This window comes from Miniopterus natalensis, chromosome 17, assembly GCF_054644295.1.
Source record: "Miniopterus natalensis isolate mMinNat1 chromosome 17, mMinNat1.hap1, whole genome shotgun sequence".
NCBI classification, from domain to species: domain Eukaryota; kingdom Metazoa; phylum Chordata; class Mammalia; order Chiroptera; family Miniopteridae; genus Miniopterus; species Miniopterus natalensis.
In genome coordinates, this window is record NC_142097.1 from 44,159,685 (window position 1) to 44,179,862 (window position 20,178).

At 58.1% G+C, this 20,178-nt stretch overlaps 2 protein-coding genes across 2 annotated transcripts in view; both read right to left on the reverse strand.

The window, feature by feature from the left end:
• The window catches only part of TIMP2 (TIMP metallopeptidase inhibitor 2), a 33,880-nt gene that overhangs the window by 11,498 nt on the left and 2,204 nt on the right, over positions 1-20,178 (reverse strand). The window lies entirely within an intron of this gene.
• CEP295NL (CEP295 N-terminal like) lies at positions 7,634-9,488 on the reverse strand. The gene has a single exon (XM_016206269.2). The coding sequence runs from the start codon at positions 9,299-9,301 to the stop codon at positions 7,634-7,636; it is 1,668 nt and encodes a 555-aa protein (XP_016061755.2). The 5' UTR covers positions 9,302-9,488.

The window sequence follows — 20,178 nt, forward strand, 5'->3', positions numbered from 1 at the left end:
CCAGTGCCCGGCCCCAGGCCAAACCCCATTCTTATTTCTTCTGTTGGAGCTGAGTCATGACAGGTCCAGGCCTCAGGTTCCTGTTTCCCAGCCTAAGCCAGGCCCCAATCTGCAAAGCCACGTCTAGGAAACACCGGCCAGTGGGCCAACCCGAGAACAGAGGGCTTTCCCCTTGGTAACAGGTTCCCGTTTCCAGTGTCTCCTCGCACCCCCAGCGCCTGATATCTTTTTATAGTCCCGTCGCTTCCAGCTCAAACACCCACCTCGGCTGCCCACTGGCCTCATCTCACACAGGAAATGCTTTGAAACCTGGTGCCAGTCAATGGCTATTTCATCTGCGTCGGTGGCCCCCGCTTTGCTGTCCCATCAGTCCATTAATATTCTCCCAAGCCTGGACCTGCCCAGGGGTGTCCCCACCTCTGAACGGGCAACTTTCTTCTGCCCTGAATGCCATCTCCCGCACCCTGCCTGGAGAACTTCTATTCATCCTCCAGGACCCAGCTAAAATCGCCCTTTCTTGTTTTCCTCTGGGAAATGCTGTTCTGTGGTGCATTCCACATCTCCCTTCCATTCTGCTGCAAACATATGGATGCTTGTCTGCGTTTCAGACCATGTAAACAGGGCTGGGGAAAAGCAGAGACCCAAAGAACCTGGGAAGAAATTAAAATCTAGGCCTGGACATGTGTTTACTGAACACCTACTATATGCTGGGCCTGGTGTTTGGCCCTAGGGTGGGGGATCACCTCATGTCCTGCGCTCCCCCAGAAAATGGGCTGCTCTGCTCCAACCCCCCCACCTACCCCCCACCGACTACAGGAACCAGAGGGGGCAGGAGGAGGGAGAGTCTTTATAAAGATACGTGTTCTGCTTTGCTCCCCAAAACGATGGCCTCTTCCCCGGCTGCTCAGATTTTGTTTTCTTCTTTCCCTTCTGCCGTTCGCACAACATCTGGGTTTAAGATCAAGGGTGACACACTGGCTGATGAATTCACTGCCAGATGTCAGCTACTGGAATGCACAACCATCCACTTAATTCAAAGCACACGCAACCGCAGAGCCCCGCCCCCACCCGGGCCGCGGACACCACATGATGTCACTTCCCCCCGCCAGGAGCCTGCAAAAACAATCCCCGGCACAGCCGCCAGATTTGGGATGGAAAAGAACTGGGCGGGTGGAAAGTCAAGATCACGGACAATGATCCGAAGAATACAGGCTGCATTTAGACTGCGAGAGACAACAGCCACCCGGGGAAAGTCCCGCGGAGGCCAGACCGTCTGCTGCTGTCCCGAGGGGCCGCTGTGCCAGGCCCGGGCTCCCAACCCTCAGGACAGGAAACCTGTGCATGTTAACACGTGACTTGCAGACAGTCTCGGCCCTGTGCCATGCACCCAGCACACTGACTTCTAGCCCCAGGAAAAATCACGCGTTTGCCCAGAAGAGGTGCGAGAATCCCAGGATTTGGAAAAACATCCGTCTCCTGTGAGGTCAAAATCCGGCCCCGGGTCATCTGAGCCTTACCCAGGCCCTGACTCAGACTGGCAAGGGTGGCTCAGCGTCAGCAGCGGGCACCGTCCCTGCCCGGCCCATCTCCTGAAGCCTCAGCTTGGGCCTGGGAGGTCGCTGCCGGCAGGGACAGGGTGCTCTCAGGTCTTGGCCACAGTCCTCTGGAAAATGCCCGGCGGTCCCTCCGATGAGGGGCCCACGTTCCCAGTGCCACTCACTCAGGGCCTTGGATTGGGCAGCACATTTGGCAAAGACCCTGCTGGCCCCAATCAAGAGAAGGGGGGCAGGTCGTTCTGCTGTGACGGGGGTGACTGCCGGCCAAGAGCACAGCGGGCCCTGGTGTGAGAGCAGGGGCAGCAACGTGGTCACAGGGCCACTGGCCACGGAGAAACTGCACTTTTCTTAGATGTGAACGGTGTTCAGTCCCCCACAGGTCACTTGGTCCATTTCTGTGTCTCTGGGTACAGTTACATGACAACCATTTCAGGGGAATTCAGACACGATTTTCCTGCAGACCAAAGCCAGCCCTACTCACTCCAGGCCGGGCGGAGGATCCGGGCTCCCCAGGCGTGCCCCGCTCGGCTGGGGGACTCGAGGGGGGCTGCAGGGTTCCACAATTTTGTCTATGCTCCCCAGAAAAGGGTGCCGAGAGTGAAGACATTTCCACCCTCCAACCACACAGCTACCAAAGTCCTGACAAATGCCTGCGACTGGCTCCCACGCTGCCACTTGGGAGGAGGGGGCCCTGCCCCTGGATTAGTGAGGACCCCTACCGGCTCACATGTAACTAAATCATCTCAGGGGGCCTTGGGGGCACAGGAGAGATGGTTTTGCCTCTTTCCAATGGGACTGCATCTGCTTCGTCAGCCGGTGGCCTGGACCTCACCGGCTGGAGGGGCCGCGGACCTAGAAAGGGAGTCGTGCACACAGAGACCTGCACACTGGCTCTGATGCCCAGGTTTCAAGGCCACGTCCCTGAATTGCACAAGGAACGGGGTGTGGTCGAGCAGCCTGGGAGATGTCACTAGCAATGCATGACATCAGCACTGGCTCAGCGCCTGGGAGTCCGAGGGAGTGTCCAGCCCCAGCGGCCCCACCTGGCCCTGCAGCCTCACTGTCTGCCCGGCCCCACACTTTCCCAGGTGCCCTCAGTGGACAGGTCGTGGGGTTTCCCCCAAGCTCTCAGCTGCCTTCCTGGCCACCATGCCTGGCCCCTTTCTGTCAGTGGAGGAACAGACCTCCAAGTCCACTCCTTTTAGGGAAATAGAAAAAAGGGGGCTGTCACTTAGTAATTAAAAACAGCCCTGTGCTGCTGAGGGAACCACGGGTTTCCTGTGTCCCTGCAGCGGCTGAGAGAGGCCACGCCCACCCTCAGGTCCCTGCAAACCTTCCATCCCCAAGAACTGATGGACATTCCCGGCTCTGGGGCAGGGCTGTGCCTGTCCAGGCTGAGGGAGAGACTTGGCCACTGTGACTCAGGCCAGGGTTAGAAATGCCTGGAACGAAAACTGCTCAAAGCAGATGTGATTGGGGTTGAAGGTGGGGCAGGGAGAGTGATGGGGTGCAGCCCCTGCCCTGGGCCACACTGTCGCGAGCCTGGTACCCAGGGGCCTGCCAGGTCTGCCTAGTGCTGTTCATTCTAGCACACACGTGAGCTGTTGGCCACTGGATGCCCGTCGCCATGGAGACCGGCTCTCCCATCTCCATTTCCTGTCCATTTGCTCCTACCCGCACACACACCCTGACCTTGGAGCCAGAGGGACAGGTCTCCTCTAAACACCCACTGTGCATGGCCCACTGGCCTCCCTGACCCCCCAGGACCCTGGCATGACCCCGACCCCAGCCCTAAACCCTCCTCCCTGTGGGCCCTATGGGATGTCACGCCACAGGCCTTGGTCGCATTCCCGAAGCTCGGCCCTTCCCATTCACGTGCTGCTGAATCATTTGAAAAAAATGCACCCGACCCTGGGAGGGTTTGCTGAGAACAGTGCGGCTTTGTGGAGGGACTGCAGCTCTCACTTTCTCCGCCAAGACGGAGGAGCAGCCAAGCCTGGAGCTGGGGCAGGCGGAGCAGGCAGGGCAGGGAGGGGGCCTGGACAGGCACTGAAAGGTAGCCCAGAGTCCCTTCGACCCCTTCCCACCCGAAGGCTGAGGAGGGAGACCAGAGAGGCTGGGTGGATGGCTGGGAGCTGAGGGGCCACAGACCAGGGTCCTTCCCCACACTGCTGCCAATGGGCTGTGGCCTCAGGCAGCTTTGTTCCTCTCCAGGCCCCCTCGTTTTCAGGAGCAGACACCCGAGGGCTGGACCCATGGCTTAGGCCTATCAGCAGGAACAGTGCATGGGACTGAGGCCCATGGTCTATGGCTGACCCCAGCCGCTGAGTTTCTCAGTCAGGAGACAGAAATGGGGATGTAAAGGCTGGAATCCCAGTGTCCACCGTGGAGAAACCCACGCAGGCACTGGGTGGCTCATGCCCCACGGCTCTGTGGAGTCCTCACTGGTCAGCCTTGCAGAGAAACACTCCGAGCTGTCGTATGCGGGCGAATCCAGTCCCCATTTTAGCCCGGGGCAGGGCCGGGGCCGGGGCACCACCTGTACAGGAGGCCGCACTCCCAAGGCACAGGGGGTGAGGCTGGAGCCAGGATGCCATCCGCATCTGGGGGCCTCTTCCTGAACATTGGAAGAACTAATGAAGGTCAGCGAGGGCCCCCGACTTTGAAAATCTTGTCTGCTGGTTATCTCACATTTCTGAGGTCCTGGATGTTATCACACACACTATGGCCGTGCATCTGGCTGGGTAGGGGAAGTACAAGAACCTGCAGAGCAGCACAGAGTGTGGGGTCACATCCCGAAACAACAGCCGTGAGCCCAAGTGCAGGAGCGGGCCCACATCCCGGGGTAGAACCGCCAGTCCTACTGCTGCCCTGGGGACCCGACCGGCACCTCGGGCCTACACCTGCCTGTGGATGGGGACCTTGGCCGCACCCACAGCCAATGCCACTGTTCCCTGCAAACCCCGGGACAAACAGGCGAGAACCTGTCTACCACCAAGGTTGGCCACTGACACCTTCCTGAGTCCCGGTGGTCTGGGGAGAAGCAGGGTTGCAAGGAAGCGACCTGATGAGAAAGGTTTTAGTGAGTGCAGGGTGAGACGGGAACAGGGAAGCTGCCCCCAGATGTGGAAGCAGAAGCCAAAAACCCATGGAAAGCTCTAGAAGACACAGGAGGAAGAAACCCACAAGACAGGGCCTCTCTGAGAGGGACTTCCGAGGGCGAAGGTGCACACAACTGCATGTCGGGGTCATCACTGCCACTAGCACTGCTTGCGGGGAACCCTGTGCCCTTCCAGGCAGCTCTCCAGGGCCCTTCACACCACGGTCCAGCTGTGTCAATGTGACCAAGAGGAGCCAAGGCAGGGGTCTCACAGAGATGGAAGTCACCTGGGACATCTCCACAGGGAATCACTGGAGGCCATTATTTTTTTGGGGGGGAGAGCGGATCCTGGAGGGCTGTTTCATTCCCACGCTACTGGCCTGGACAAAGAAGTGCTCTCCCCCATTTAGCCGTCTGTGGAATAGGTAGGAAAGGGCAGGGTGTGTCTTGTCCTCCTGCCAGGGGTCAGTGTGGGTGGGACTGTCCAGGCAGAGATGAGTCACCCCACAGCGTGTCTCGCTGCCTGTCCCCCACATCTACTTTTAGTTCAAGTGTGGCCAAGAAGGGGCAATCCTCACCTAGAACTCAGGGACCACAAATATAACCTTCGAAATTGGAAACAAAAACATCCCACTCAAAGTCAGGCTCGTCCATTCATTAGACTGCGGCTTCCAGGTGGAGTCGGGAGACCTCATTACTCAATGTTTGGGTCCCTGGTGGCCGCGGCGTTAGACCCGGTGATCCCACGACGCCCTCTTAGCCGGAGGCGATCCCGCCTGGCAGGCAGGAGTGGCAGGTGGTCCTGGAGCACTCGAGGCTGAGCACCAGCCAAAAGCCCGCCCCCTCCCCCCCCAAAGGCCATCCTCTAACAGCAGCCCTCCCGCCCCCGCGGGGCCCTGCTTTCTTAACCACGTTGGGCTCAGAGCACATGGCTGGGCCCCTGCGCAGCCCTGCCCTGCGCCGCTCGGAAGCAGGTGCCCGACAGACACCGGGCCTGGAGCAAACACTTTCCCTACGTCAAGCGGGAAAGCCACAGACAGTGGACGCCCACGATGGAAATGTGGGCTGGTGGAAGGTTCCCCACCAAGCTACTGATTTAAAAACAAAAACAAAACCACTTCGTGGGAGGCTGTGACTGCCCCCCACACAGGGGCACGTTTGGGGGCTCGATACTCCTCAGGGAAGCCCGGCTAGGGTTCCTTGGGGACACGCCACACTGGTCAGTCACCCACGTCTCCCTGTGCATCCCACTGCTGCCATCTGTCACCCCACATTTACTCGTGACCCTCCACTAGAACCCGAGTCCCGGGCTCTGCGTGGGGCTCACTGTCCATCTCCAGTAACTGGGGCAGTGCCTGCCGCTCAGTATTAGTAAAGTAAAAATAGTGTGAGGGCAACTCAATGCTCTCCATGGCAAAAAAAAAAAAAAGTGAAAATGGGAAGGAGGGGACCTTTCCCACACCTACGTGTCAGCTGGCGTGTAAACCTTCCAAACGCACTTTGTGACCCCCGGCCTTTTGGACCAAGTGCATTAGGGATGTAGTTCTCTTTTTGGGAACAGGCATGAAACAGAGGAGAAGTTATGATCCTGGGAAGGAGGCTCAGAGAGTCATATGATGACAGGAGGCTGCAGCCAAACGGAGAGATGACACCCACGTGTGACATGGATGAAGTAACTGCTGAGTCCAAGAAAAGCTTCCAGAACACGTATGATATTGCGTTCTTTTTATAAAGTTCAAACACAAGTCAAACTCAACCACACCGTGCTCCGTGTGTGTGTGTGTGTGTGTGTGTGTCCAGAACCACATCGTGGAATGTGGGGCGACCCCCAAGGTCGGCAGGCACAGAGCCATAGGGGACACCACACAGAGAGGGGAAGTCACACACACAGCTGCTTTTCAGCAAACATTCCAGGTCTCGGTTTGCACGGGGAGCTCCCGGTGCAGTATTTTGTCTACAAAGTATCCATAAGATAATAGAGGCCGTTCATGAACCAATGATGCAAATGGATCCTGAGTGAGGATGCAGGGTCCAACTCAGGGTATCTGAGGTCCTTGGAAGAGAGGGGAGGGGGGAGTCAGGCACCATCTCCTCCACAGGCTAGTCCAGGGGTCAGCTAACTACGGCTAAGGGCCAAGTCCAGCAACCCTCCCCCCATTTTTGGAAACAAAGTCTTATTGGAACTCAGCCCCGCCCATGCATCGATACATTGTCTACCGGGGTGTGTAGCCTGCAAAGTCTAAACTATTTCCTATCTGGCTTATTGCAGAAAAAGTTTGTCCCCTGTCCCAGTCCCTAAGGATGCAGTTGGCAGATAAAACTCCACCCAGTGTGGGGTCTCCGTGGCTGCTGAGTCAGAGGTAAAGCTGGGGGGTGGAAAATGACCAGACACCCACGTCCCCCTACCACTGGCAGCCCCAGAGGGTCACCTACTAGGATAAGTGGCTGGGACCATGTGCCTCTCTGCCTCTCTCCCTTTTTCTCTCCCCCCCTTTCTCTCTCCCCCCTCCTCTGGCCCCCCCCCTTATTAACATTAGGCACAAGAATGTTACCAAATGATGTGCTATTGAATGATTTTGGTTTCCTTGGTTTGAAAGACAGAGAGGTGTTAGTTCAATCTCTCCGTTAACCTCCCCCAAGGGCTAAGTGACAGGCGATGCGTCTTTTGAAGCTGTGCCCGTCTGACCTCGGATGCCCCGGGAGTCCAGTGCTGAATTTACCTGGACTTCCCGTCTGCACTGTGGCTCCGGGACACGCCTCTGCGGGCCCGGCCAGACCCGCCACGGCCGCCACACGGGTTCCTGTTTCCGAGCCGAGGAGCCCTCCCCAGCGGGATCCTGTTCTAAAGGCAGGACGAAGGAATGATCGAGGGGCCCGAGCCGCAAACACAGGTCTCACAGACTCAGGTCCCGGTCCGGGCTTCACGCCATGCGACCAGTGCTGTATTTACCGCGGTGGGACTCGCACTTTTAACACATCACCTCTGAAACTCTCGCAAGCGTTTCCTGGCTTCTTCAAGAAACTGCTGGTGCAACTTGCCCTGATCTAAAATCTGCTGTTGAATGTCACGGATCTTCTGGCCGCCGTCGTCGTCTTCATAGTCGCTGCTGCTGGAGGCCGGGGGGGAGGCGGGCCTGCACCCATATCCGCCGTCCTTCCCCGGGTCCCGAGGGGAGGAAGCCTCGGCACGCCCTGGGCGAGCTCTCGTCTGCTCCCCCCTCTCATCTTGATCCGTCAGGCCGAGGACTTCCAAGCTCACCTTTGGGGGTTCAAGGAATTCCAGCTGCGTTTGTCTTCTCTGCTCCATGTCCTGCTTCAGCCTTGAAGCCACCGAGCCGGCTCTGTCCGCCTGTCCCTGCGGGTGAAGCCGCAGCGAGAGTGTGTCCAGTCTGGGCAGTTCCTGCCTGGATTTCGCGCTGGACCAGCTCGTGCTCTCCTCGCTGATCAGTGTTCCTATCTCAGTAGATGACAGGTTCCCCTTGTCCTTAAGAGGGGGCTCGAGCATCCCCCGATACTTCTGGTCGTCGAGCTTGCTCAGCAGCTTCTGCAGGTTGCTTCTGGGCGGCGCGTGGTGGGCGTGCTCCTGGGCTGCACGCGTGGCCTCCCTGTCAGGCACCAGCTCCGTGTCCGAGGCCGCCACTGTCTTCTCCGTCCAGGTCTCACTGTGGTGTCCACGTGCCTCTGAGAAGCCCTGTCCTTCCTTGGGGTCTGCACCCACCCCCGTCAGGGACTGAAGGTGCAGCCTCAGGTGTCGTTGCAGCTTTCTGTGTGTGTTAAACAACTTCTCGAAGGCCAGCTCCAGCTCCTTCCTACACTTGCTCTTTTCCCAGCGCTGGCCCGGGGGCGAGGCTCTCCCTCCTCGGGTCGAGCCCACTGGCTGCAGCGGCTCCAGACTGTCCACCCGGCCATCGGGAATCGGACGCAGACAGTTGTTCCGGCCTGGAACCAGATGGGCCGTCCAACCCACTGTCCTTCTCCTGCCCCGGGAGAGGTCTCTCTCCCTTTCCCTGGAGACCGAGGTCCCCCCTGTAGCAGCCGAGAGCTTTCTTGTGTCCAGGCCTCCGTTCGCCCAAGGGTCAGCAGGACAGCGGCCACCGCCAGTCTTCCTTGAAGGCCCCTGCTTCCCTTTATTCTTCTCTGGGGGACCCAGGGGAGGGGCAGGGTGTGGCTGGCCCGTGGCTTTGAAAGCCCCCTTCCTCTCCGCGCCCGCCACTGTCCTCCGGGCCTTGGTGCACCAGGGCTGCAGTCTGCCCGGGTCTTCTTGGCGACGCTTCTCTCCTCTGACGGCCGCCCTCTGATTCTCCCAGCCCCGGGGCCACCAGCTTGCTGCCCCTCGCCAGGCCGGCCCCTCCAAGTCAGGTTCAGGCTCCCTGGCCCATCCTCCCTCCGCCCCTAACAGATGTGCTAAGCTTGGCCGCTCCCATCCTCGGGGGTGCTGGTGAGGGGCCTCCTGCCACTCAGGCCTCAGTCCCGCGCCCCAGTGCGGGGGCTGCAGGCTTTTCCGCTGCCTGAGGTCCCGTCTTCTCTGCGCCGCGAAGTCTCCTCTCTCTCGGACTTGGAGCGGTTTGTGTCTCTGCCTCGAAAGGCAGGTGTCCTCGTCGGGGTCGGAGCTCAGGCGAGCGGCTCTCTCCGAGCCCCTTTTCATGGTGGAGACCTTGGCAGACGTGGCATCTGAGGGACGCTGGTGGGAGCCACGGGACAAGGGGCCACGGCTGTTCCACGTCAAGCCTGTGCGGGCGGGAGGACACACGCCACCGCCCGGGACGCGAGCAAGGCCCTGGGGATAAGGCACACGGGCTCTGAATGAGGGGACAGACTCGGACGTGTCCCTGCCACTTTCTCCCTCCACCCCCATCCCCCAGGGCCTGTCCTCTGTCTTCACACCTTCAACAAGATCCTGACATTTGTGTCACAGCTGGAGGCAGCTGCTACTGTCATCTTGAGCGGGGAGGCCAGGGATGCTTCTAAACATCCCGCAAAGCACAGGATGGCCGCGTAGTGCTAAGGTCAGGCTGGAGGAGCCTGGTAGGCAGGGGCTGTGCGGGGCGTGGAAAACTGCAGGGGGAGGCATGTGCGTGCACACTGGGTACTAAAATCCAATGCAACCCAATCGGAGAGGAGACTAAACTGGAGCTACTCCTGTTTCCATGATTCCCTGCTCTTTCCTTGTGTGACTCTTGGGCATGAGGAAGGGACCAGGGCTCAGGCCCGCCCAGGAGAGGAGGTGCCTTCACCAGAGAGTGGAGTCACATCTGTGTGCACCGGCTCCTGAGGTCAAAGACGGCCAGCCTATGGGCTGAGTGGCTCCCTGCACAACTGCAGCCTGCAGGGGGCGCCCCTCAGCTGCCCCCCCCCCCCCCCCCCAAGCTCTCATTTGGTCTGTGTGGAGCCAGGCTGAGCTGCAGGAGCCGAATCCTGGCGGCCCCGCTATGTAAAATGCAGCTCTGCTCCGGGTACTTTTTTACAGTCACCTTTGAGGTGAGGAGCCATTATCACCCTGGGTTCACAGGTGGGGAAACTGAGGCAGGGAGTGATGAAGAACTGGGACCTGGATCACACAGCTAGCAGGTGAAAGAAACAGGCCTCTGCCACTTGGGTCAACAGCAGGGACTGTGACCAACCTCAGCTGGTCTTGCTGACGCCAGCTTTTGGTAAATTTGACCGCTCAGAATAGTGGCTAATAATATATTCTACCAGGCTGCCCGCCGCCATGATGGACGAGAGGAGGAGAGAAGGTGGGCTCGCTGAACACGATAACTGAGATTTCTGACAAAGGTGCCAAGGCAACCGACTGGGGGGAAGCATGGGGTTAATCCCCCCTCCCAACAAATGGTGCTGGGACTGTTGGCTCTCCACATGGGAAAAAGGTGAATTCAGGCCCTCATCTCACCATAGACAAAATTACACTCCTTACATAAAAGTGAACTAAACTACGATCGGAGGCCTTCATACGCGGTCTAAGACGACAGATGCCGAGAAGAAAACAGAAGCGTATCTTCATGACCTTGGGTTAGGCAAAGGTTTCTTAGATACACCACCAAAAACACCCGCAATGAACTGATAAACTGGGCATCGTCGAAATGAAAAACCTTCGCGTTTCAAAAGTCATCATTAACAAGCAGTACACAAGGCACAGACTGGGAGGAAATATCATAAGCCATACATCCAACAAAAGACCTGAATCCATAATATATAAACAACTATGACTCAGCTGGCAGACAAGCAAGCCCACTTAAAAATGGGCAAAAGATGGAAATAGGCCTTCCGCGAGGAAGATTTATGCTCGGCTGACAAGCCACAAAGATGTTCAGGGTCAAGAGTCATTAGGGAAATGCAACCTGGAGCTACAGTGAGATGTGACTGCCCCCCCCTCCACTGGGACAGCTACCATGGAAGAGACGGAGGGTGTCGGCGAGGATGTGGCTGGAAGTCAGAGCTGAGAGCCAGGACTTGGTCTTGGGCTGAGCTTGTCCTTACCTGACCTCTGGCCTCCCAGGACTGAGAGGAGCCGATGAGAGGGGCCCTGGCACCTTCTGTGTGCATCCACCTGCGTGCACTTGAACGGGCACCCGCCCCTTTCCATTCAAGTGTTTTACCTGGATAGCGACAGGCACGATCCAGCACAGTGTTTCCGAATCTTATGAAAAGCCGGGCTCTGACTGGCCAGGCCCAGGGGATGTGATGCTGCTGGTCCCTGGACCACACTGCGAGCAGCGAAGCCCTGGAAATGGTCTCTACTCTGTATCGGTGTCCTGATGTGTCCCTCCTTTGCTGGGTTCCTCCCCCAGCAGCTGAGCTCCCCGCGTCTCTCCTGAGCTCCTCCAAGAGCCTCCCAATCAGGCCCCTGCCACGCCCACACCTGACCTCTCCTCCAGCACCAAGGTGACAGCCACTGCTCTAGCTCAGCTGCCTGACATCAGCACCTACACTAGCTAGTTTCCAACCCTGTCTGCAGGCCACCTGCACCACTGTCACCTGCGCTGCTACTTAAAATGCAGATCCCAGGGCCCTGGCCCAGACAGATCCTATATTCCAGCCTCTGTGGAAGGAACCCAGAAATGTGCTCCGTTAACCTTCTCCCCACATGGGGCCATCTCTGGCCTACAGGCTTGGGGACAGTCCTGCAGGTCACGGGTTGACACCCCTTTCCCAGCTGGACATGCTGCCAAGTTCCTTGCCATCCACGTGCCCACACTCAGGCCCAGAGCCAGAGCTGCACTCACCCGGTTCCTCTTCCTCAAATGGACACCCTTCCTCCTCCCTTCCCGCAAGTCCCCCCCAGGTCCAGTTCCTCCTTCCTCCACTCACGTCCCCTGACCTCCACGGCAACAGGGAAGCTGCTGGGGCCTCGGCTCAGAGGCCCACAGACTCAGCGCCTGGGTGACTCAGGTTGTTTTTGTTTTTTTTTCTTTGAAACATAAAAATAGATGTAAAAGGGCTCCCATTAGCTGGCGTGGCCACGGAGAGCACATTTCCATATAATTAAAATTTCCTTTTGTATGCAAACTTCATCACTTGTCTTCTGAGAGATCAGAGAACAGAAAGAACTGCACCTTCTTGGGAAAACTCTGCATTATCTTTGGAACTATAATACAGGGGACTGCTAAAGGTTTTTAAGATGTGGGGGGGGAAGTCCATATAGGACAGAGTCCCTCGAAGCCACATGACCCCAGAATATAATTTGGGTTATTTAGGTCAACTTTTCATAGCTTCCTGTGTCCTCCAGGGTTGTGCTTTCTGTGGGCCGTCTGGCACCCTGTCCCATTCCCATTCGGCTCCCAAACCGCCCTGGGCCAGCACCCGCACGAAGCAGCCTGTTGAAACCGCATGAGTCAGAGTGAACGGAGTCCGGGCCCTGATGGCTCCTCACTGAGCCAAGTCCGAAAGTGTGGACTCAAAGCTTATCAATTCTGGAGGCGACCCCCACAGCACACGACGACCCCCGGGGAGCCAGGCACCAGCCCACGTGGTGCTGGAGAGCAAACCTCCAGCTCAGGCCGTTAACAGGCCGACACCTGCTGGATCAGACAAGACCAAGGCAATGCGAACACACCTACGACTCACAGGGGGCCCCTGGACCCACTGCGCAGGCGCAAAGCAGGGGCTGCAGGTCCAAAGAAGCGAGGACATTAGATGGCCAGGGCGGAGGAGCCAGGAGTCGGCAGAGACGCGTGACCACCAAAGAGCCAATGCGGTCCCCACCTGTGCTGAACAAGAAACGCCTAGAACAAGAGCGCAATGGTCCGGTCCAGCCGAGCCCGCGCTGGGTCAGACCTCACTGGATGTCCCTGGCCCTGGTGTGAAAGGGACACAAGGGAGAGGACTGCCAACGTCCGGGAGCACCCACCACTTCCCACCCCCCGGGGGGAAATAACACGTCCCGGGAAGCGCTGAGCCAGGCTCACAGGGAGGCTCAGGAACGGTCTGAGACAAGGGACGGATCCCACACGCAAGGGGCTGACAGACGCGTGCCTAGAGAACTTCAGAAAGGGAAGAGATGCCGGTGTCTAGCAACACCCAATTAGACGTCGCCGCCGTCGTAAGAGGAAAGTTTCAAGATCAAAATGTTTAGAAATTAACCTGATAAGAAACGTATACCAAAGAACTACAACTTCACTAAGGGAGGGGGAAACCTGGACAGTACGAGCAGTGTCTCCGCAGACGGGAACCGGAAAAGGCCAAGAGGTAAGGACGGGAGCGGGGGCCGCAGCCTCAGCATTCAGGACAAAGATGAAAAAAGAGAAAAACCCGTCACAGGAAGAAAAGTCCTAGAGAACCAAGAAAGCTTCAAGCGGGGATTGCAGGGGGTAGAAAAGTCTAGAACCACACACCGGTATGGTTAAGAGTATCACCTAACTATGTGACCTAGGGTAAGCTTCTTCACTCTGGGAGCCTCAGTTTGCTCATCTGTAAAACGGGAACAACAGCAACATCCATCTATATAGATGCCTATAGATGCCAGCACTCATCACCATTAGAAACACCCCAATGCCTGGCGAGCCATTTGAGGAGAGGGTGGTACTTACTGTGCGTGTCTCCAGATGACTGAGCTAGACCACCGGGAACACATTAGAGACGCAGGAATTGGCTGGGTGGAAAGAAGCACTTTCTACAGGGTTGTGTTGAAATCATTGGGCTAACTTGAAAGGTACTGAGACACCCATCGCTGGAGGCATCCAAGCCAAGCTCAGATAAAACAAACATCAGAAACATTTTAAAACTCCTTTTCTCTGAATTCTAGCCTCTAAAAATACACGGGGTGACACCCAGCGTGCGTGCTGCCGGGTCTCCGCTTCCTGCTACTTCCTGACTCTCAGCTACGCTCCAGAGTGGCGGGCGGTTCCCAACACCGGCTGGGTTTGGATGGGCTGCATCAGAGTCGCCTGAGTGGGGGGTGGTCATGGCAGGACTCGAGTCCCAGCCAGGCCCCTGAGCAGGTTTCTCACCCATATCCTGGGGTGGGGCTTGTAAATCTGTCTGTTTAACCATCTCCTGATGCACAGACAGGACTGGGACAGCTCTAGAAAGCTGAGGTGGCTGGGCAGTCAGCCTCGGGGGACAAGCTCGGGCTCACCTCATTTCCCTCATCGCCTGGACCAGCCTCACAGAGATACACATGAGGCACAGGGTCTCCCACACTTACGGGAGACATCTGGCTACTGGGTGGGTGCTTACAGCTGATCCAACTGGCGGATGATCCTAAATGTCTCTCTGACCTTACAGATTCCAGGTCCCCCAGCCTGGGCCAGGGGTCTCACTATTGCCAGCTGTGTTGCTTCAGGATGGCCTCTCCCTCACTCTCCACATTCATCCCCGGCCCCATCCCACCATCCTTCCAGATCAAAGTGTGTCCGGAGGGCCCCAGGGTACCGGGACTTGCAATTCAGCCTCTGGACCTGAGGCCTGGAGGCCCTGATCAGCCCACTTTCTAAGGGCCTCCTATGAGCCTCACCCAACAGCTGGGCACAGAAAGAGCCGCTCCCCACAACAGATTGGTGGACACAAGAACCGCAGCCCTGGCTGGTCTGCATGGGCCCTCGGGGGCCCGCTGACCCAGCTCGGCGGGGACTGCAGCTCTCCACCTCCACCAGCAGCCAGCGTCTGCCCAGCTGGTGAACTGCGACAGGCCGCTGCCATGGCAACGGCAGAGCTGCTGTGCTGTGACATCAGAGGAGGGGTGAAGTCAGGGACAGTGATGAGCCAGCCAGAGGGGGAGCTGAGCACCTGTCAGGGCACCTGTTGCGGGTCCACCAGTCATAAGGATTTGGCTCAAACGGCTGGGGCGCTGGGCGGAGAGATGGCCAACACAGGGGCACCGTGAAGGTCCCCGGCATGCGCAGGCCCTTGGTGTCTACGGAGGGCCTGGCAGTGAGAAAGTCTGCCCTCCCTCAGCCGGGCAGCAGGTGACGGCGCTTCTCAACCTCACCGGGTTGTCACTCTTCTGAGCTGTCGCATTTCAAGGTCAGGGCTCCCCGACAACGCTTGCCACCCCTTCTCCTGCAGGGAGAGCAGCTGTCCCCACTCAGGTCTCAAACATATTTCTCCTCCAGGCGCCACTGTCGAGCTGAGCCAACGGGAGGCAGAAGACAAGGAATCCTGGCCCGGGCCTCCCTTTGTCACCCACCTGCCCATACAAAATAAGAAACACACCTAACCTTGTGTCTAGGTCTTGAGTACCCACCCTCTGGCAAGGGACAAGTTCTGGGGGTGGGGTAACCTGGCAGTCAGAAACTATAGCTTGTTGGGGCCTCTGATGACCTTCCAGACGTCCCATCCTCTCCAGGTTGCTCAGGATTGAAGACAGTGTCAGGCCGCTTCCTCATCCTGTCCTTGGTTAAGACCGGGCTGTGGAAGTGCTTTCTCCCAGGGCCTCTGACTGTGACCAGCGGGGCCTTGGCGAGCCAGCTGCAGTGCCACGTGCTTCGCCGAGTCTGTGGGGTGCCCGGGCCTGGCGGGGCTGCCAGGAGAGCTCTCTCTCAGCCACTGTGCTCATGGCTCCAGAGCCCAGAAACGGTGGGCACAGTCGCCGCACCACTGGGGTCAGTTTGGAAAAGGGATCACGGGCCACCCTGCTCTGGTCTGTGTGGCAGCTAAAACTCGACGGCTGGAGCCGAGCAGCAGCTGTGGACGTTGCATCACGAGCGAGCTTGGCCGGGACCCAGCAAAACCTTGTTTACGGCGGGATCTGGCTGCAGGCGGGGTGTCCGCCCAGCCCCGAAGGGCCAGCAGGGTGCAGGAGGCTGAGGCCACCGCGTGCCTCCCACTGTGAGGCTCTGGGAAAGACGCATCCCGGCCTCGAGGGAACGGGCGGAAAGGCACCTCCTGAGCCTTATCTCAAACACGCCGGACAGACCCAGCTCACAGGCCGTCCTCCGCACGTTGCAAAACCAGCAGCGGTCAGGTTGCATCACTGTGACTGCGCCAAAAACCACGGAACTGGGCACGGAAACCGTGACCCGCACGGCACGTGATACCTCAACAGAGCTGATAAAATGCACAGCCTGTCTCCCCAAATAAGCTTCCACCCGTCTCCCCCTTCCCATCCCGGATGCCTTAAAAACAATTACAGAGCTAACATGTTCATCACAGAAACGCTAGAAAATGCAGACAGGCCGAAGTCGAGAAAATCACCCTCGATCCCACCCACCGCCTAGAGTTTTGACAGACACCCTCCCAGACTTCCTCTGTCCGTGCACTGAAATTCAGGCACACCTCTTCTTGTCATGAGATAAAGAGACATAAACCAAAAAAAGAAAAACCAGGGAACTGTCGCCATAAAAACCAGGACCAGGGTCATCTCTAAGAAAAGGGGGGGCTGGGACCAGGAGAGGTAACAGAGTTTGGGAGGGGCAGCAATGTTCCGCTGCCCGACCTGGGTGCTCGCCTGCCAACTTTTTCCTGGAGCGTTCACGTAAGGGTTGTGCATTTTTAAAAATGCCATGTCAGCCCTGTGACTCAGTCCAGGCAAGAGACCACGTCGAGGATGGAAGCATTCAGACGGAGCCTGGGCTTTTTCAGTGAATCCACTCCGAACATTTTCTAGGTCACAAACAGGGATCCACACACTGCCTAAAATGACTGATGTTCTGCTGTCAGGATACAGCTTAATTTATTCAGCTCACCTCCGACTGATGGGAAAACCTCATGAACAAGGCCAGCCCTCGGGAATTTCCCCCCCCACCCCCATGACCCTCCCCACCCTTCGCCCATCCAAGCCCCTCCCCAGAGGCGACCCTCACACCCCTTCTCATTTTAAAACAGTCCTCTTACTCTATTTGCCAACACTGTGACCCTGAGCAAGTTTTATCCGGGCCTCGGTGTGATCATCTGTAAAATGAGGATAGTGAAGAATCACCCGAGTTAACACTAGGAATGTGCAGAACGCAGTCCCAGCACCAGGCACTGAACGAGGACAGGCGGGGTCGCTGTCATTACTGTCGGCATCGTTTTCCCCTCGCGGGACCATCATAATGTCTCTTCTAGGCCCCCCTCCCATACCTGGGCTGCTTCTTGGCCTCCTCCTGGGAGGCACCTGGACCCGGCTTGTGTCTCTCTGAGCCCCCCTATCTGTGGGATAACCAGAGGCCCCCGGGTTGGGTGAAGAGCACACTCCCAGCACGGGGTCTAACACAGAAAGAGGTGATGCCTCCCCAGCCTTGAGAGCCTCCTTGCTGCCCCCACACTTCTGACACCCTCTGGCACTCAACAGAAGCCTGGACGAGCACCCTGGACACCTACCCGTGGGCTTACAGTTACATGCAACAGAACAGCCATCTCTGTACAGTACACGCTTATAACATTCTCCTCTCGCACCCAGACTGTCTTGGGTACCCCGCTTTGGGGACAATGGCTCGGTGCCAGCTTTGGCGGGTAGCAGAATCACCTGGAGAGTCTGGGAAACACCAACACCCAGGCTCGGGGCCCCGAGGCTCCAATTCAGGCACCAGCTCAGGCAGCTGCCTTTCGGCAAACTCCTGGGAGGTTCTCGCTATCACCCATGTGCTCATCCTTGGTGGCTCGCCTTGGGTCCCGGGCACGGTCCACATGATAAGCCAGAGCAGTGACATTCAGTCCCAATCTCCCTCTTGGCCCTCCCGGTGCCCTAGCCCTCCACTCAGGCCTACCTGGATCCAGAACTCTCTCTCACCTTTGCCCAGGCACTTGGTCCCTTTGCTGAGCTCACCTGGGCACGCCCCATGCTGGCCCCACTGACCACGCGCTGGGAACATGCTCTCAGATCTAGGGATCTCGCAGTTCCAGAGAGAGACATCGATTGGCTGCCTCCCGCACGCACCCAACTGGGGATCAGACCCGCAGCCTGGATATGTGCCCTGACTGGGAATAGAACTGACGCCCCTGGGTGCGTGGGGCTGCGCCCAGTCAACTGAGCCAGGCCGGCAGGGCCCTCCTGCTGTGTTTTCACCCACCAGGCTGCCTGGGGTCCCCTCCAAGCACATCTCTTTGCTATTTTGGAACCAAGGGGTTCACCTCTACCCCCAGCCCCTCAGGCATCGGATTAGTAGGTCTGCCTCAGGACTAGGGTGACTTCAAGTCCCCCGCCCTGGTAAGCCTGGGAGTTGTCTACACCCCTTCTCCGTGAGCCCAAACGTCACCAAAGATCCGCACCAGTGGGATCTGCATAGCAACCCGGCTGAGACGGCGGCGAAGAGGCAGGTGACCAAGTCCATTTGCAGCTCATGGACCACTGGCCAGGGCTGGACTGCACATTCCAGAGGAGGGAGTGGGTCGCAGGCTGGCACCAGGCACTTTGATCACCGACAGGGAGGAAGGCGTGGTGTCGGGAGAGCTCCCCTCCAGCACCTGCCACGCCCGCTGTGCAGCCTCGTGCCCAGCACACAGCAATTCCCTCTTCTGGTCTCCCAACCCCGGGAGCTGCCAGCGACTCATTCCCCGTCACTGCCCTGGGAGAACGCATCCTGGCAGGGACACTGTCCAAAACATGTCAGCCTGGCTCACGGCTGCTTTGTTAATTATTTGAGTCTGACTTGGGGGTGAGGGGCCTGCAGGGCTCCTGCTCACCCTGACCCATGTGGGTTTAAACCGTCTTCCTCACTGCCTGGCACTGGCGTCTAGCTCCCCTCCTGAGGCCGGGCTAATGCCTGCTTCTCCCTCCCATCCCCTGGGCGGAGCTGGCACCCCCGTAACTGCTTGTTGGCACACACCCCAAAATCAAATCCAGGACGCACAAAGATCCGTCGATTGTGCGCTTTGCAGGAGTCACCACCTCCCCCGGTCCCCATGCACTCGAGGCCTGACTGAACTCAAAGGAATCCCACTGCCTGGCTCTTCCTAAGCGTGTCGCGGGCACGACAGAGCAGCTGCCCGAGCGCTTGTGTGTTTTTCGAGATGGCTGCTGTCTGGCCCCCAGCAGTGCGTACACAACCCTGGCTGTCGACCCCCGGCAGCCAGCACGTGGCCTTGGCTGTGAGCCCCTCTGGAGTGACGTGACTTTGGGCATCGCCACCCAGGCCAGATGGGAGATTTTATTCTCTGGGTCTAGATCTGGCCGGAGGACCAGGGAGTCAAGTCCCTGTGCGGGCTGAGTCACTGCAGGCTCCCTGCCCCGCGGTCCTGCCCGATCACCGGGCTGTGCAGGTTGGCGTCGAGGGCGAAGGACTCCATCAGACAGAGGAAGCGGGCCATCAACGCATCCCGGCGTTGCTCCCAGACATCAGAGGCTTCCTGCTCATCCTATCCCAGGGAGCAGGGGCTCCCAGGAGCCCAACTGTCTCTTACCACCCCCTTCACCCTCAATGTCACAACCTCATAATGAACTCTTTGCAGACCACTATTCCAATCCTACCAGCTGCCAGAGCTGGGAGACACCTCCCAGGGATCCTCACATAGGCAGACAGAAGCGTATTTCTTAAGCCAGTTGCGTCTTACAGATACCAAGCCATGTAACAAGCCTGCATCCGGGCAGCAATGAGAAGCCAACGTGCTGCGGCCCAGGTCAGCTCCCACGTGCACCAGGACGCGCCCTTTCCCAGGCCTCTGGGCCAGAGCTCTGGGGGCACATCACCACCTGTGGGGCTTTGAAAACTACAGAAGCCGAGGTCTGAGCCAGGCTCTCAGCATCTGCAAAGGGAACCAGTCCTGAGTGACCTTTAAAAGGCCTCAGGCAGTTCTGCTCCCAACCAGCGTGGGGAATCGGAGGACGTTGAGAACCTGTGCCCCTTAAGGGAGCAGGGCCGCGTAGACAGGCTGCTGCTTCCCTGTGACGTTTACTCCCGGCCGGCCGGGGGCCTGCGCGAGCATGTGGCAGGCTCTGTATCCCCAGCCGACGGAGCACACGAGGGCTGAGTGTGGAACAAGACCGGACAGCCTGGCGCAAACTGCATCCCCGTAAAATTCATGTCCGACCAGACCTATGAATGAGACCTTATTTGGAAACAGGGTCTCTGCAGATGTGATCGAGTTAAGATGAGGTCATGTTGGATGTGGGTGGGCCCTAAATCCAACCGGTGTCCATAAAGGAAGGGAGGAAATTTGGACACAGAC

Bases quoted from the DNA above. Each gene is read 5' to 3' on its own strand.
- CEP295NL (XM_016206269.2), bottom strand. From the start codon at position 9,301: ATGAAAAGGGGCTCGGAGAGAGCCGCTCGCCTGAGCTCCGACCCCGAC.